Source organism: Saimiri boliviensis, chromosome X (assembly GCF_048565385.1).
Source record: "Saimiri boliviensis isolate mSaiBol1 chromosome X, mSaiBol1.pri, whole genome shotgun sequence".
Lineage (NCBI taxonomy): Eukaryota > Metazoa > Chordata > Mammalia > Primates > Cebidae > Saimiri > Saimiri boliviensis.
In genome coordinates, this window is record NC_133470.1 from 131266416 (window position 1) to 131284387 (window position 17972).

Genomic DNA, 17972 nt, shown 5'->3' on the forward strand with positions numbered 1-17972 from the left:
AGGGGTCAATAGGTTTCCAGACATTTTCTTTTACTCTTAAATTGGTTTTAGATTAGCTCTCCAAAGCAGCATCACTGTGCGAGGCCCACGTGCTTTTACATCCCGCGCTTTTTGCCCTTTGCCCTTGGCTGTCATTGCTTCCCCTCCAAAGGGAGGTGGGGTGACGCCAAGCAGTGGGGGAGGGGAAAACGGCCTGTGGCTCTAAAGCTCTCCGATTGGTGGGCCGAAGACCCAGAACGAGGCTCCAGCTGAAGCGTCAAAAAGAGGGGTAAAGGGGTGGGGCTAACGGAAGGCGGGGCTAAAGAAGAAGCTTAACGGAATCCAGACGCAAGTGCAATTGTCCGCGCGCCTCGCTGCGATGGCGGCGGCGCCGAACACAGTCACCCCGCCGGCGGCGGAGTCTTCCCCTCAGGAAGCTACCGTCTCTGCCGCCTCCTCCTCCTCCTACACCGCCTGCGCGGCGGCGGCGGCGGCGGCGGCGGCGGCAGTAATTGTTCCTGCCTCCTCCGCCACCTCCACCCCTGCCTGCCCGCCTGCCGGTGGCTTTGGCGACGGCGGCGGCGGCGGCTTTGGCGGCTCCACAATGGCGGCGGCGGGGAGGGGGGGCAGTAGTTTTAAAGTAGACACCCGCCCTTGCCTCAGAGAAGGTGAGTTCCCGACCCGGGGTGCGGGGGCGGCCCCATCTCCTTCGCTGCCTCTCTTCAACCCCTCCGAGATCGGGCTGGGCGCGGTTCGCCACTGCCCCACCCCCCACCTGCCATGGCGCAGTAAAGGCCAAGCTCGCCCCGCCCCGCCCCGCCGTGTTGGCCCTTAGTGTGCAAGATGGACTGAAGCCGAGAGGGCCTTCCCTACGTCTCCCACCCGTAAAGGATGGGGGGTCCCAAGGCCAAAGAATTGCAGGTACTCAAGAGGCAGGAGTTGAAGGGAAAAAAAAAATACCACATAATTTCTTTCCCAGCCAGGACACCTTAGTGTGCTATAGGAAGCTGAGCTGTGATTTTGAAGAGAGAGGAGGCAAGGTAAAACTGCTGTGGACCAAAAGAGTCAAGGATAAGGGAAGGGGGACCGATGGAGAAAGGCGGGGGGGAGATAAAAGAGCAAAGGCCAAAGAAATAAAGGAGTAAAACCCCTTTGGTGAAATTCAACATCCTGCAGTGTAGAAACTTGAAGTCGAATATTTACAGAGAGATGATGTTAGAAATTTGGGCAGGTTAGAAGTGTATACTTGAGCTTCAAAGTAAGATATGCAGGATTTAGGAAGGTAAGGTCTAATGGAAGGGACTCTACTGGGGAAAGAAGAGAGGAAGAGAGTGTGGCAAAAGCACAGATTTCAGGAATCACTTTGGAGAGTTTTCTTTGGCTATTTGAGGATGTAACCTACTAAAGCAAGGTTTACAGGCCCATCTTTAAGGTGGTTTGGGTTTTAATAAGTTCTGTTGTACCTACCAACACATATTACTCCTAACATGAAATATATTTCTTGACTATATCAATATAAGCGGTGTTCACACAAAGTTCTGTATACTTGTAAACAGCCTACTAATAGCAAACTGTAAAATTTGCCATTGAAATGTGTTTTAAAGCAATTTGGGAAATGTTCTTAGCTGATGGAGACCATTCCACAACAGAGCATCCCAGTAAAGCATTTTGCCATCGTAAATTTCTTCATTTCCAGTATTTGCTGTGTTACCTTATGTTGCTAATTTGCCTCCAAAGTAAAAGATTGTGGACATCAAAATAGTGAAAAATAAGTTCCTTTCTCTTAGAAAGATGCCCCGTTAAAAATTTCCCATAAAAATAATCATGATATATCCCTGTGTGCGATCCCATAACCTTTCACACCTTTCACTTTGGAGGAATGGCAAAGTAGAAAAAAAATCCCTTACAATATTTGTATAGGCACATTACATAAATGCCACTTATTAAATATGGAAGTTAGAAATACACTGTAATGTTTTATCTATCAACTCTCTTACTAAAGGCAACCTTTGAAAGACTTAGTCTAGTGTCTTCAGTCAGCCTCAGTGGATGAAAACATGAAATCTGGATTTTTAATTTTTATATGAAACTTTATGTCCATAACCAGCTAGTAAGCAAGAACAGTTTTATAGGCATCAATATCACCGTTCAGTTTGGCTCTTATTGTCTGTTCAGAGTAAGGTTTAAGACCAGTATCTCATGGGGAAAAAATGGCTTTTTTCCTGGTGGTGTAACTGGTTTGTTTGCAGTATCTTTAAATATATGCAAATATTTAAGGCTTTCAGAGAGCTAATTTTATAAAGTAGCAGCAATGCCTTATCTATATTATTGCTAGACAGTAAAATGAGGAGCACCCTGGCATAGGAGTCTGATGCAGTTAACATAGGTTCAGCTGCAAATTAATTCACTAGACTTTGTGGCCCTGAACAGACCCCGCCCCCTCGATTTGGGTTTTGACATTTTTGAAATAAGGGAATAGAACTACCCACACTCCGAGGGTTGATTTCAGATCTGAAAGTATCAATCATGATTTTGCAGTTCTGGATTGATATTCTTTCAATGACATTTCCATGGTTGTGTGCTCGTACAATAACTCATAAATCATAACAAACCTTGTCTGATAGTTATCACCTGACATTCAGTGAGTAATGAGGTCTATGTTGAGTTAGTGTTGAGACAATTTACTAGCATATGAAAAACCAAATATAATTGTTAACCTGAAAATTCTCTCTTACCATTTCATTTTAGCTAAATATCCTTCATTCACTGTTCAGTCCAAACTAAAACTCTCTCACCTTTTCACTTAACAAATGGCAAATATTTTATGTATTGCACTGTTCAAAACACTATTACGCCTCAAAAATTTTTGTTTAGATATTTATGAAGGCCATAAATGATTGTCAGTTATTATAGCAGATAAAGGAGAAGAAAGGAAAATGTTACTTGGTGGTGTGCCAGTATCTTTTGCTTGTTTGTATAAGTCCTAGTTAAGAGATTGTTCTGAAAGATGTCAAAGAATTGTCAAGATTCAATTATTGCAAGTCCACTCCTTATAGAATCATTAAAAGTGGTTTGGAAAAGTATTTGCTGATCCATTTTGAACTGTAGCTGGTATTCTTGAGGATTTCATCTGTCTTAGGGTGGATAATGAACCAATGTCAGTGGAAATTAGAAACTAGCAAACAGGGAATATTAGAAGCTTTCAATGATTACAAATGGGACATTGAGCAGTAAACATAGAAATAGAACAAAGAAAGAAAAGAAATGCCATATGAAAAGACACATATACACTCAGAATTCATGGTAAAGGGAATTATGAGATTTTGTGGGACACTTCATATTTCATTTTTCAAAAATGTTTAATGGCTCAAAAGTGAATTTTCACCCAGGAACAATGTTCTGGTATATTCATAGTAAAAAAGAAAATTAAAAATTCTTGCTTATTTACACATTCCTTTTAAAAAATGTATCAAATGTATCCTGTTTTAGATTGGAAAACCTTCTGGCTTTTTTTTTGTTTTAGCTATTAATCCATTTGTGTAGCAATTACGTAACAAGACTGTCCTTTGTCTCTATATTATTCAGTGAAGTTTCAAGTCAAATGATAGTAAGTCCACCATAAGAAAATACAGTGGGTAATCTTTCATGTATTCAGGAATCATTTATTGAAAACCTCTATGTGTGTGTGCCAGGGACTATGCTTAGTGTTAAAGTTATAAATAAAAGTTAGACACAGCTATACTAAACAACTCAATAATAGTGATTGATAGTAAAATTATAAAATAAATAAATAAGGTAGGGAAGGCAGTTTTAAATGTTGCTATTCAGACTCCTGAGCCACAGGACCATTCCATTGTTTATTATAAATCTGTAATCTGTAGCTCATAGTATATTATATACTACAGGCACAGTGAAGCAAATTATACTACAAATCTAATGTTGGTGTCAGGGAAGAATAGTTAGTAAACTATTACAGAATTAGTTTTTTGATTCTCTGCATTTGGCAAGTTGAGATGTCTGGAGAGAGGTAAATTACTATTTGTTCGTTTCTGACCCTCTCTATAGATTTCAGTGTGTGAAAACACTAACTAAGCTTGTTTTAAAGACTAACTTAAGCATACCCCCTACTATATTTATTACATATGGATTGGGATAAAAACTTTTACTCTTTCCCATCTGAAACCAGTCTTGCAGATTGATTCACATTTACTAACCTGTTGTAGTGAATGCCGTGTATTTGGTGGCTTTCTGATGCAAAGTAGCTGTCATGGGATCAAATGTATTAATGGATTTACACAGTGCCTTAATTCAGTTTCTGATTTCACAAGTATGACCCCTGAGCTGGCTAGCCACAAAGTGCTTATGATTATGAAGGTCAAGGACTTAGTGTAAATAAAGAAAATGTAAATGTTAAACATATAACTAGTACTCCCAATTATTTTGTTAATTCTGTTGTAATTTGTCATTGTTAACACTGGCTAAACTCATAAGTCAGGTATTAATTTTATAAACTGAAAAACTAAGGGCACTAGGTAACATTACAGCTGTGGGTATTCATCATGCTGGTAGGTACAGATCTTCACTTCTACCACAGCTATTATTCATGAAAACTCCTTAAACAGTGTATGACCTGTAGGGGACAAAAAGAGTTAAAACATCTTATGTAGGTTTACTCAGTTCCCCAGTCTCCTATAACTCAGTGCTGTCCTCTGCTCATTCTTTTTTAAGATTCTGATGGTATTAAGAGGTTGCAAAGGTCAAGTCAGTTTAAAAAAAAATTCTACTTAATGAAGAATTGTTGAGGGAATTTATGTCTAAAAGTGTAATTATGGAGAATATAGCACATGTGCTGTTTGCACAATTAAAATGATTATTTCTCAGATTTTTTAATGCCAGACTTTAATTCTATGACTGAAAATGAGATTTATGTTTATAGTATTGGATCCAGTCCTGAAGTTTGCTCCATTTTTGTCACTTTATTAAAATGGGATATACAAAGAATCCTTTACAATGGTAGATGGTTTTGTATCAAGATCAATCAGACTATGAACTTCCCACTTCAGCAAAGCATTAAAACATCTAAGAACAAGTTTTTCCCATAAACATTGATGGGTTATCCTGAGAAGGAAATTTGGGGGTTTGTACAACTCAGCCTAATTGTCATTTAACAAATGCAAGTGAGATTCATTTTATTAAATATAGCCAGTTATATATAAAATTGAGTCATCTAATTTAAATAGCTTAAACTTGGGAGTTAACAAAAACATTTAATTGGAATGAACAGAAAATTATCTTGCCTGGAACTGAAGAAATAGAGTAATTTTCTGGTTCCTTTCCTCTGAGATCCTGAATGGTTTATAATTCCGTAAGTAAGGGTGAACCAAATTCATTACCCTGACTCAAGCCGTAAATGTTACATTTTTGTCATAAAAATGCATTTCATCTTAAATTGCCTGTTGTTATGTAGTAGCATTAATTTAGGAGTAAGTTTCAAATATGACAATTGGATTTCACACTTAGCTGCACTTTTGAATGCAGAACTTAATGTTACTTTACTTTCACATAATAGTGGTGCTATTTGGAGTAGGCCCAAGCCAACAAAAGTAGCTAAAATGTAGGGTTCTGTCAAGTCAATCTCTTTGCTTTTTATATCACTGAAGGCAGATATTCTGGTACAAACTGAATTGAGTATTTTATATCAACATAAGGGATTTTGGCAATGCCAAAGTCCATAGAATGTGAGCTATTAGTACTCTTAGTTGTATTTTACTGACCTAAGAACATCCCTCTGCTATTACTGTTGTCTCTTCCTAGACTACTAGAATTTTTCAATAGACCAAATCCTCCTGAGTCTAGAATCATATGATTTACATTTTACCTCCCTCAATTATTTAATTCCTCTTACCTCTCTGGGCCTTAGCTTCCTCATTTAGGAAATGAGGACATTAGACTAGATTGGTTCTAAATTGGAGCCAGTTTTACCTCACAGGAGACACTTGACATTGTCTGGAGATATTTTTGGTTGTCAAACTACGGAATGCTAGTTTGATTGGCAGAGGCCGGAGATGCTGCCAAATATCCTACAATTCATAGGAAAGGCTTCTCAGAACAACGAATTATCCAGCCCAAAGTGACAATAGTGCCGAGTTTGAGAAACCCTGAACTAGATGATCTTTAAAATAACTCTGGTCTAAATAAAATGAGTATGTATAATATTAAGTAAAAAGTTCAAAGCTTCTGGATTGGTGAACAAGCATACTTTATCAAGTGCCTACATGTATTGAACATTTTAGAAATTATTTAATATTCACAAACCGTAGAATTAAAAATTACACATTGCATTTCTGTACCTTTTAGGTGAAATGAAAAAAGGTCCATAGCGATTAATTTGCTCAAGGCTATATAGTTGTGGGTAAAGATGGGACTTAAATCTATTTGACCAACTCAGAATTTTAAATATGTTTTCCTACATGCCAATGCTATAGGTCATAGATTTTCTCCCCATTACTAATTATTATAAAAGTTTTATTTTCTTAGGTCATGAAAGTATTTCTTGTAAGAGGGAAATGAAGCGGTAAAACACTCTTATTTACAGAAAATTGCAGTTTATTCATTCTCCCACCAAATGCTGAAGCCACACTTCAGTGTAATTGAATACATTGCATGGAATACATGAACTCTCAGATCAGATCTCATTTATAATTTGTCACAAAACTACTCTTTCATTTCAAATAATCATCATAAATATTACTCAAAAGTGAATTGCTTATGTCATGGTAGCAAAACGACTATCACTTGCTCATGCATATTCCTCTGAGCAACAAGTTGACTCCACAGGGCACCTGTCCTTCATGCGGTGATTCAGATGCTTTTATCTTTTATTTTTTTCAAAATTTTATTTTATGTTTTACTGTGGTAAAATATGCACGCCATAAACTTTGCCATTTTAAGTGTGAAATTCAGTGACATGAAGTGCATTAACATTGTCAAGCAAGCTTCACCACTGTCCATCTCCAGAACTTTTTCATCATCCCAAATTGAAACTCTGTACATGTAGGTCATAGTTTTGTTATATGACCACATTTCTCCACTCTGAAGAACTTTGTGATGTATTTAATTTCTGGAAAGTAATATGTATTTAAAGTTATGCTGAATTTGTTAACAGTTGGCAACTTGACGAAATAGTTTCTTATTACCACAAAGCACAGCACTGCAAAGCAATTTTACCCTCATATACCCTGAGTATAAAGGGGACCATCTAGTAAACATTGGTTTTATCTTATTTTTTTCCACATAATATTATTTTTAAGCCATTACTTCATTATCAGATTTAGGTTGTCTTCCCATTTTGAACCTAGTTCTGGATAGTATTTTCTTACTCCCCATTGCTTTTTTTTCATATTAAAATGGAAATAAATGATATCATATATTTATTTGGAAATTCCTGTATATTTTAAAGGCAGTATATTTCAGTTCATATTTGAGAGCATGCCTTTGTGTCATTAAGATCTCAATACCAAGTTTCACTAAACTAGGCTTTGACTCTGATTTCAAAATCTTGCTCCTTGGCCAAGTGCGGTGGCTCACACCTGTAATCCCAGCACTTTAGGAGGCCAAGGTGGGCAGATCACTTGAGGTCAGGAGTTTGAGACTAGCCTGGCCAACATGGTGAAAACCCATATCTACTAAAAATATAAAAATTAGAGGCCAGGTGCAGTGACTCAAGCCTGTAATCCCAGCACTTTGGGAGGCTGAGGTGGGTGGATCACGAGGTCAAGAGATCGAGACCATCCTGGTCAACATGGTGAAACCCCGTCTCTACTAAAAATACAAAAAATTAGCTGGGCATGGTAGCACGTGCCTGTAATCCCAGCTACTCAGGAGGCTGAGGCAGGAGAATTGCTTGAACCCAGGAGGCGAAGGTTGTGGTGAGCCGAGATCGCACCATTGCACTCCAGCCTGGGTAACAAGAGTGAAACTCCGTCTCAAAAAAAAAAAAAAAAAAAAAAAATTAGTCAGGCACAATGGCACATGCTTGTAATCCCAGCTACTCAAGAGGCTGAGGCAGGAGAATCACTTGAACTTGGGAGGCAGAGGTTGCAGTGGGCCAAGATTGCACCACTGCTCTCTAGCCTAGGTGACAGAGTGAGACTTCATCTCAAAAAAAAAAAAAAAAAAATCTTGCTTCTCTATCCATATCTATTTTCCAAGTTTATAGTAGCATAAAAAATTCAAATGTGCCACGGAATGAAGAACAGTTGAAAAATTCTAGGCTAGAAATATTGAAATGATATGCCTAAAATTAACCAGGAAGTATTTACCATACCATATTCAAAGAAGTGTATTTGTTCCAGGTGAGACTTGAAATCATGTTCACCACATTCAGTGTATTGTCATTTGATATTCTAATGTGTAATCTGTTTATATTTTTAACCCTAGCTTTCCTATTTCTTACTTAATTAGATTAAAAGATAAAAGACTATCTGTCATGAATTTTGTACATTTATCATTAGGGAAAACTGAATTATTATACCTAAGTCATAACCAATATATTAATTTTGCAAAAATTTTTTTTAACTCTACCTGCAATTGTTAAAATATTACATTTGGTAATAGAAATGTCTCATGGATTTTTGCAAAGTAATATTTTGGAGGGAACGAACTTTAGGGCTAGGACATAGACAAGAAAATTAAGATAATGGAGGAGCAGGAGAAGAAATATTGGGACCCTTTGATTTTTGTAGGCCCTTAAATGTTTGCATTAACTGTATAGCTGCTTGACACCTTAAATAATCATCTGTGCTTCCTGACAGTCTTCGTATTTGGAAGTAGCTAAGCTATTTGGGTCCTCTATAAATACTCCACCAAAATTTTGCTTCTGTATATATTCCAATCTAAAATACATTTTTTCATTGCTTATCATCAACCCATATAAAGTCAGGTAGAAAAGATACTTCAGAAACAGAAATCTGAAAAGCTGTGATATGTTCTTAGTCATACAGCTAGTTAATAGCAAGGTGAAAACCAATGCACTCTCTCTCATCCTAATGCTTTTTACAACTTACTACTTTTGGAATTAAGAATCAGTATAAACCCACACTTAAGAACCAACCAATAAAAATATATTTATTTCATATTCTAATCAGTTAAGGAAGAAAAAAAGACATGTTAAGAGTATAAAGAAGAAAAGAAAAGAGAGGAAGATGCCCCTAAGTTTCTTCAGCTATCCCTTGGTTACCATTTCTACTAGAATCAGCTCCTAAGTCCCAGTTCTTTGCCAGAACACTTTTATTCCTGGCAGATAGTGAGTTTTCAGTAAACAATTCCTGTCCCAGTCATCTTCCTCACAATCAACATCATCTGCTCATGCATCCTCTAATTTAACATCTGTTCCCAAAGGCCAGCCTTCCCTCTAAGCTGTCACCCTGAAAGAGGCTGAAAAACATCTGTATTGTCACCAGTTTCCTCTCCCCCTTTCAGAATTGGCTATTGGTCATTTTTTTCTGGGAGTCAAAAAATCATGTCTCAAATGGTGGGGGTTGGGGGCCAGGTGGATATAAAGAAACATTTAGGATCTCTTGTGAATCAGACACATGTTTCTTACATATGTCAAGCCTGGAGATGAAATCTCTTTTAAAGACAAGCCTTGCCTGTAATCCTAGCACTGTGAGAGGCCTTCTTCCTTCCCTCTTTGCCTGTTTTGTGAATTAATCCCAGTATGTCATAATTTCTAATACTTTTATTAGTTTGTTTAAATCCCTGCCACTCATAACATATAACCTAAACACTATTACTTTAATACTCTAATAATAACAAACAAGTAGAATGGGACCACCTTGTTTTTTAAATTGTGCTAAAAAACCATGTAAAATTTACTATCTCAACCATTTTAAGTGCACAGTTCAGTAGTATTAAGTATATTTAACTCCTTATTTTGAATATTTATCCTCTATTAATGTAGCCTACAATAGCTTCACCATTTTTTGGTGGTTATATCATACTGTTGACTCATGCTCAGCTAACTTTTGATTAAAATACATGGTTCCTTTTGATCTGGAACTGGTTAAACTATGTCCCTCTTGGATACGGTTATACAGATAGAATTTTTTCTGGATCCCAAAACAGATCCAATATATACTTATACTTTTGAATTTAAGTTTTACCTTGTTAGACTCAACCAGCTATTGCCAGCCTTTCAAGATCTTTTTGGATCTTCTAGAATCTGCCACCAGGAGGCTCATGGAAGGTAGGTTTCTACTGAGAACAAAATTGTAAAATGGGTGTTGTTTTCCAGAGGCTACTGTATACTGCCAAATTCTCCTCAGGTTGCATTTACCCTAAATTGTACATGAATTTGATGATCTCTACTTTCCAAAAGTGATACCTAAGGCTTGGAGAGGTTAAGCAGTTTGCCCGAAGTCACAAAGCTGGTAAGTGTCAGAGCCAGGATTCAGATCTAAGTCTGCCCAAGATTTCCCTGAGAGCGCTCTCTTAAAAAGGCAAGGCTAGTCTTCTTCTTCTTCTTCTTTTTTTTCTTTTTTCTTTCTTTTTTCTTTTTTTTTTTTTGAGACAGAGTCTTGCTCTGTCACCCAGGCTGGAGTGCAGTGGCATGACCTTGGCTCACTGCAACCTCCGCCTCCTGGGTTCAAGTGATTCTCCTGCCTCAGCCTCCCAAGTAGATGAGACTACAAGCGTGCACCACCACACCCAGCTAATTTTTGTATTTTTAGTAGAGATGGGGTTTCATTATGTTGGCCAAGCTGGTCTTAAACTCTTGACCTCAGGTGATCTGCCTGCCTCGGCCTCCCACAGTGCTGGGATTACAGGCAAGGCTAGTCTTAAAAAGAGACTTCATCTCCAGGCTTGACATATGTAAGAAACATGTCTGATTCACAAGAGATGTTAAATGTTTCTTTAGATCCACCTGACCCTCAACCCCCATCATTTGAGACATGATTTTTTGACTCCCAGAACCAAAGAGAGGCTATAACCCTCTCTATGCAACAGAATCACCTGGGAAGCTTTAATAAACAAAACAAACAAATAGTAAAATATGACTGGGAACCACTTTCAGAGATTCTGATTAGTTAGTCTGGAGTGGATCCTGGGCACTGGTATGTTTTAATTGGTGATTCTGATGTGCAGCCAGGCTTGATAACAACCATGGTGGAAGGTTGAACCAAATGACCAGATTGGCTAAGAGATTACAGCCAAATATAGGCTAAAAGCAGACATTATTCAGCCTGAACTTTGGAGATTTAAGTAGATTTAAAGTAGTGCAAAAGGATGTACATTTATATAGCCTTCCTTTCTTTTATTAAAAAATCACTTCAGGTTAGACTAAAGCATAATTTAGCTTGATAAGTCCCATTCTAGATGACAAGAGTTTTATATCAATCAACTTAGTCACCAAATAGATATTGGACAGCCATTGTGTGTAGGATTCTGAGCCTGTCCCATAAGACAACGATTCTCATCATAACTGATCATCAGAATCACTTATGGTTGAATTGAAGCATCCACAGATACTCTGATTTTAATTTAGCATATATGATTTTGAAAAGCTGCATGTGTGAATTTGATATGAAACCCGGATTAAGAATTATTTTCACATCAGGATTTGTTCCTGAATATTTGAGTAGATATAAACCATTTGACTGAATTAGAAAAAAAGCATGCTATTTAGAAGAAATGGGGATAAATCCTTTTAAGTACATTTTAATTTTTCTTTTTTTCTTTATTTTCTCCTTGCAGAACTCAGTGTGTCTTTAAGTACATTTTTAAATATGAATCATTACTCCAGTATCTTCTTTAATAATTTCATGTTTTCATGTATTTTAATCTTCAATTCACTGAAATCAGAATATCAACACATTTATTTTCTTACACCCACGAAGAGAATTTGTCATTGACGATTGTAGATGAATTTATTGGATCTAAAGTCAAAGGCCCATCTCTTGTATCAGGAGCGACATTACTTAAGCTTAAATGTAATAAATCTAGGCCGGGTAGAGTGGCTCACACCTTTAAACCCAGTACATTGGGAGACAGAGACAGAAGCAGGCAGATCCCTTCAGTCTAGGAGTTTGAGACCAGCCTGGGCAACATGGTGAAACCCCTTCTCTACAAAAAATACAAAAATTAGCTGAGCATGGTGGTGTGTATCTTTAGTCCCAGCTGCTTGGGAGGCTGAGGTTGGAGAATCACTTAACCCTGGAGGTGGAGGCTGCAGTGAGCCATGATTCCACCACTTTGCTCCAACCCAGGTAAAGACTGTCTCAAAAAAAAGATGTAATAGATCTAAAGGATTATTATATTCGTAGCACCTTCTAAACTCAAGCTTTAATACCCTTCTAGTTTTGATACACCTCTCATTTTCTTTTCTTCCATTCAGTTCCCACTGCCCCTTTTTTGGTTCAAGCCTGAAGCCTGAAACTTACTCCTGATATATTCGTTTTCAGTCATTCCTTTCCCCCTGTTGAATTCAGAATTAAGTCCATATACCCTTGTGAAGCCCATCATGATTTGTTTTTATTCTGAGCTTTCCATTATTGTTCTTCATACTCTTGCCTCCCCTAAAATACTTTTATTCCACTATTTTTATTTGAATTTTACACATCTTTTAAAGCTTAGCTCAAAATCTGTTCTACTCTAGAAACTGTTTTTCCCAAATTTCTCAAAGACTTAGACCATTTTGCTCTTAGGATCATAGTTCTTAATATACACATCTCATACTCCTTACTAAATTGTCAATTTCATGACATTAGGAATTGCATCACTTAGTTTGCCATCTCCAACATGTGGAACAGCTATGTATGCATAATGAAAAGAGTCAAGATAATGCAAAGTTAAGTTCCAGCTAAACCAAATGACATGTGACAAGTTACTTTGATTTCACTGGATCCTTCAAAATTTTCCATTCAGACAAATGTGCCACTTACCTTACACATTTGTCTTAAGTGCTAAAGGGATAATCGATGATTTTGACATACAGAGGTCCTCATTAACTCTTCTTTCTTACTTCTCAAAAACATCTACCATAATACTTTGAAACTAAGCTCAATACGTAAATCTATATGATACCCAAGACACTGAGGGCCTGAACTAGGTAGTGTTATGAATGAAAAGGAAAAGATAAATACTGAAAAATATTATAAGCTAGAATTTATATGAGTCAATAATTTTCTGGGGAGAAGAATGACTGAGATTTTAATCCTGGAAATATTATGCCACTTGATTAAGAGAGAGAGAGAGAGAGAGAGAGAGAGAGAGAGAGACCAAGAACGTGTTTGAGGAAACGAGTCAAAGGAAGTTAAGTCTAGGCAATGCCATTCTAAAGAAAAAGTTACAGGAACACTAGTAACTTCATAGGCTTCATGGAAATGATCTAAAGTACCAGTCATGAAAGGGTGTGTTTTTTAAAAACAGCACTGGTAGTTACTAACTTGAGTGTGAGTTTCAAACTTTGACGGTTAATAGTGGAGAAGTCTGGAATTAAGGGAGAGAAATAAGTGTTGTTGATCTGTGAGAGAAATAAGTGTTAAATTTTAGGAATTCTTGAACCTTTAAATTAACAATTTCCTTTTGTTTCTTTAAAAGAAATGGTTCTTCTGTAATAAGTTATATTGTAATCAAATGAATATTCACCTATTCATTTTAATTTTTACTTTTTGTGGGTACATAGTATGTGTATATATTTGTAGGGTACATGAAATGTTTTGTTACAGGCATGCAGTGTGAAATAACCACAACATGAAGAATGGGTTATCCATCCCCTAATTTATCCATTGAGTTTTAAGCAATCTAATCTTTATGTAATTTAAAAATATATGGTTATTACTGACTATAGGCACCTCGTTGTGCTATCAAATACTAGGGCTTATTCATTCTATTTATTTTGTACCATTAACCATCTCTACTTCCCTGCCAACCCCCCACTACCATTCCCAGCCTCTGGTAATCATCCATCTACTCTCTATGTCCATGAGTTCAGTTGTTTTGAGTTTTAGATCCCACAAATAAGTGAGAATATACGATGTTTGTCTTTCTGTGCCTGGTTTCTTTCACTTAACATAATTCTCCAGTTCCACTCATGATGTTGCAAATGAATGAATCTCATCCTTTTTATGGCTGAATAGCACTACATTGTGTATATGTACCACATTTTCTTTATCCATTCATCTATTGGTGGACACTTAGGTTGCTTCCAAATCTGAGCTATTGTAAACAGTGCTGCAACAAATATAGTTGTGCAGATATCTCTTTGATATACTGATTTCCTTTCTTTGGGGTAATAATCAGCAGTGGGATTGCTGAATTATATGGTATCTCAATTTTTAGTTTTTTTGAGGAACCTCTAAACTGGTCTCCTTAGTAGTTGTACTAACCTACATTCCTACCAACAGTATATGAGGATTCCCTTTTCTCCACATCCTTGTTAGCATTTGCTATTGCCTATCTTTTAGATATAAGCCATTTTAACTGGGGGTGAGATGTTATTTCATTGTAATTTTGATTTGCATTTCACTGATGATTAATCATGTTGAACACCTTTTCAGATGCATGTTTGCCATTTGTATGGCTTCTTTTGAGTACTGTCTATGCAAATCTTTTGCTGATGTTTTGATTGGATTATTGGATATTTTTTTCTGGTGGAGTTGAGTTCCTTATATATTCTGGCTATTAATCTTTTGTCAGATGGGTGGTTTGAAAATATTTTCCCCCATTCTGTGAACTGTCTCTTTACTTTGTTGATTCTATCCATTGCTGTGCAGAAGCTTTTTAACTTGATATGATCCCATTTGTCCATTTTACATTGCTTGTGGGGTGTTGCTCAAGAAATTTTTGCCATGACCAGTGTCCTGGAGATTTTCCTCAATGTTTTGTTGTAGTATTTTTATGGTTTGAGGTTTTACATTTAAGTCTTTAATGTATTTTGATTTGATTTTTGTATATAGAGGAGATAGGGGTCTAGCTGCATCTTTCTGCATATGGACATCCAATTTTCCCAGCACCATTTATTGATGAGATTGTCTTTTCCCCAGATTATGTTCTTGGCACCTTTCTCAATAATGAGGTCATTGTAGGTATGTGGATTTGTTTCTGGGTTCTCTATTCTGTCCATTGATCTATATGTCTGCTTTTATGCCAGTACCATGCTGTTTCAGTTACTATAGCTCTGTAGTATAATTTGAAGTCAGGTAATGAAGGAACAGTTCCTCCAGTTTGTTTTTTTTTTTTTTTCTTTTTACTTAGGAGAACTTTGGCTATTCTGGGTCTTTTGTGATTTCATATAAATTTGGGGATTTTTTTTTCTATTTCTGTGAAGAATGTCATTGGCATTTTGATAGGGATTGCTTTTAATCTGTAGAGTGCTTTGGGTCCTGTGGACATTTTAACAATGTTTATTCTTCCAATCCATGAACATGGAAGATTTTTCTATTTTTTGGTGTCCTTTTTAATATCATTCATCAGTGTTTTACGGTTTTCATTATAGAGATCTTGCATTTGTTTGCTTAAGTTAATGCATAGATATTTAATTTTATGTGAGGCTATTGTAAATTGGATTACTTTTTAAAATTTTTTTATTTTACTTTAAGTTCCTGAATACAAGTACAGAACATGTAAGTTTGTCACATAGATATATGTGTGCCATGGTGGTGTGCTGGACTTGTCAACGCATCATCTAAGTTTTAAGCCCTGCATGCATTAGCTATTTACCCTAATGCTCTTCCTTCTTTTGTCCCTACCCCCCAACAGGCCCCAGTGTGCATTGTTCCCCTCCCTGTGTCCATATATTCGCATTATTCAACTCCCACTTATGACTGAGAACATGTGGTGTTTGGTTTTCTGTTCCTGTATTAGTTTGCTGAGGATGATGGCTTCCAGCTTCATCCATGTCCCAGCAAAGAACATGATTTCATTCCTTTTTATGGCTGTATAGTATTCCACGGTGTGTATGTACCACATTTTCTTTATCCAGTTTATCATTGATGGGCATTTGGGTTGGTTCCATCTTTGTTATTGTAAATAGTGCTCCAATAAATATATACACGCATGTGTCTTTGCAATAGAATGATTTGTAAACCTTTCAGTATATACCCAGTAATGGAATTTCTGGGTCAAATGGTATTTCTCATTCTAGTTCCTTGAGGAATCACTACACTGTCTTCCACAATGGTTGAACTAATTTACATTCCCACCAACAGTGTAATAGCATTCGAATTTCTCCACAGCCTCGCCAGCATTTATTGTTTCCTGACTTTTTAATAATCACCATTCTGACTGGCATAGGATGAAAACTATGAAATGCTTCATGAATTTGCATATCATCCTTGTTCAGGGGCCATGCTATCTTCTCTGTATCATTCCAATTTTAGTATATGTGCTGCCAAAGCGAGAACTTGAATTACTTTATTTCTTTTTCAGATTGTTCATTGTTGGCACATAGAAATGCTAGTCCTTTTTGTGTGTTGGTTTCGTTTCCTGAAAATTTACTGATTTTTATCAGTTCTAATAGTTTTTTTGTGGAGTTTATAGGTTTTCCCAAACATAAGATCATATCATCATCTGCAAACAAGGATAATTTGACTTCTTCCTTTCCAATTTGGATGCCTTTATATCTTTTTGTTGTTGTTGTTTATTTTTGTTTTTGTCTGATTGCTCTAGTTAGGACTTCTGATACTATGTTGAATAACACTTTTGACACTGGGCATCCTTGTCATGTTCTAGATGTTAGAGGAAAAGCTTTCAGTGTTTCTCCATTCATTGTGATACTAGCTGTGGGTCTGTTGTGTATGGCTTTTATTATGTTGAAGTATGTTCCTTCTATTCCCAGTTTTGTGAGGATTTTTATCATGAAAGAATGTTGAATTATATCAAATGCTTTGTCAGCATCAAATGAAATGATCATATAGTTTTTATCCTTTATTCTATTAATGTGATATATCCCATTGTTTGATTTATATATGTTGAATCATCCTTGCATCCCAGGGAAAAAATCCTAATAGGTCACGATGAATGATCTACTTTAGTGTTGAATTCTGTTTCCTAGCATTTTGTTGAGGATTTTTGCATCAATATTCATCAGAGATTTTGGCCTGTAGTTTTCTGTTTTGGATGTGTCTTTGTCTGGTTTTGGTATCAGGGTAGTACTGGCCTCATAGAATGAGTTTGGAAGTACTCGTTCCTCCTCTATTTTTCAGAATAGTTTTAGTAGGATTGGTATTAGTTCTTTAAAAGTTTGTTAGAATTCAGCAATGAAGCCATTAGGTCCTGGGCTTTTCTTTACTGGGAATGTTTTTTATTATGGCTTCAAATTCATTACTTGTTATTGGCCTGTTCAGGTTTTGGATTTCTTCCTGGTTTAATGTCAGTAGGCTGTATCTCTTTAGGAATTTGTCCATTTCTTCTAGATTTTCCAAATTACTGGCAAATAGTTGCTCATAGTAGCCACTAATGATCCTTTGAATTTCTGCAGTATCAGTTGTAATGCCTCCTTTTTCATTTCTGATTTGATATATTTGGATCTTCTTGCTTTTTTCCTTAGTCAGTCTGGCTAACAGTTTGTCAATTTTTTTTTTAACTTTTCAAAAAAAAAAACAGCTTTTTGTTTCATTGATCTTTTGTATTGTATTTTTTATTTCAATTTCATTTATTTTTGCTTGATATTTATTATTTCTTTTGTTCTAATTATGGGTTTGGTTTGCTCTTTCTTTTCTAGGTCATCATTCAATTATTTATTTGAAGTTTTTCCTCTTTTTTGATGTAGATACTTAACAGCTATCAACTTCCCTCTGAGTACTGCTTTTGCTGTATTCCACAGGTTTTAGCATGTTTTATTTCTATTATCACTTGTTTCAAGAAATTTTTCAATATCCTTTTTAATTTTTTCATTGAACCACCAGTTATTCAGGAGCATATTGTTTAATTTCCATGTAATTGTAGTTTTCAAAATTCCTACTGATTTCTAGTTTTATTCCATTGTGGTTCTA

General features: G+C 36.5%; 1 protein-coding gene and 1 non-coding gene across 5 annotated transcripts in view; one reads left to right on the plus strand and one right to left on the minus strand.

The window, feature by feature from the left end:
- Positions 1-320: 320 nt before the first annotated feature.
- Positions 321-17972, plus strand: part of ZMAT1 (zinc finger matrin-type 1) — a 46613-nt gene continuing 28961 nt past the window's right edge. For 2 of the 4 annotated variants that reach the window (XM_074392309.1, XM_074392310.1), the window contains exon 1: positions 321-647. In XM_074392309.1, coding sequence (XP_074248410.1) covers positions 359-647 — 289 coding nt within the window. In that variant the 5' untranslated portion in view covers positions 321-358. Of the gene's footprint in view, positions 648-831; positions 901-10573; positions 10671-17972 lie in introns of those variants that run through there. The other 2 variants (XM_039464179.2, XM_074392311.1) reach the window with 2 other exon arrangements.
- On the minus strand, positions 16277-16382 carry LOC120362010 (U6 spliceosomal RNA). The gene has a single exon (XR_005578017.1). It is a non-coding gene; the product is annotated as a U6 spliceosomal RNA (small nuclear RNA).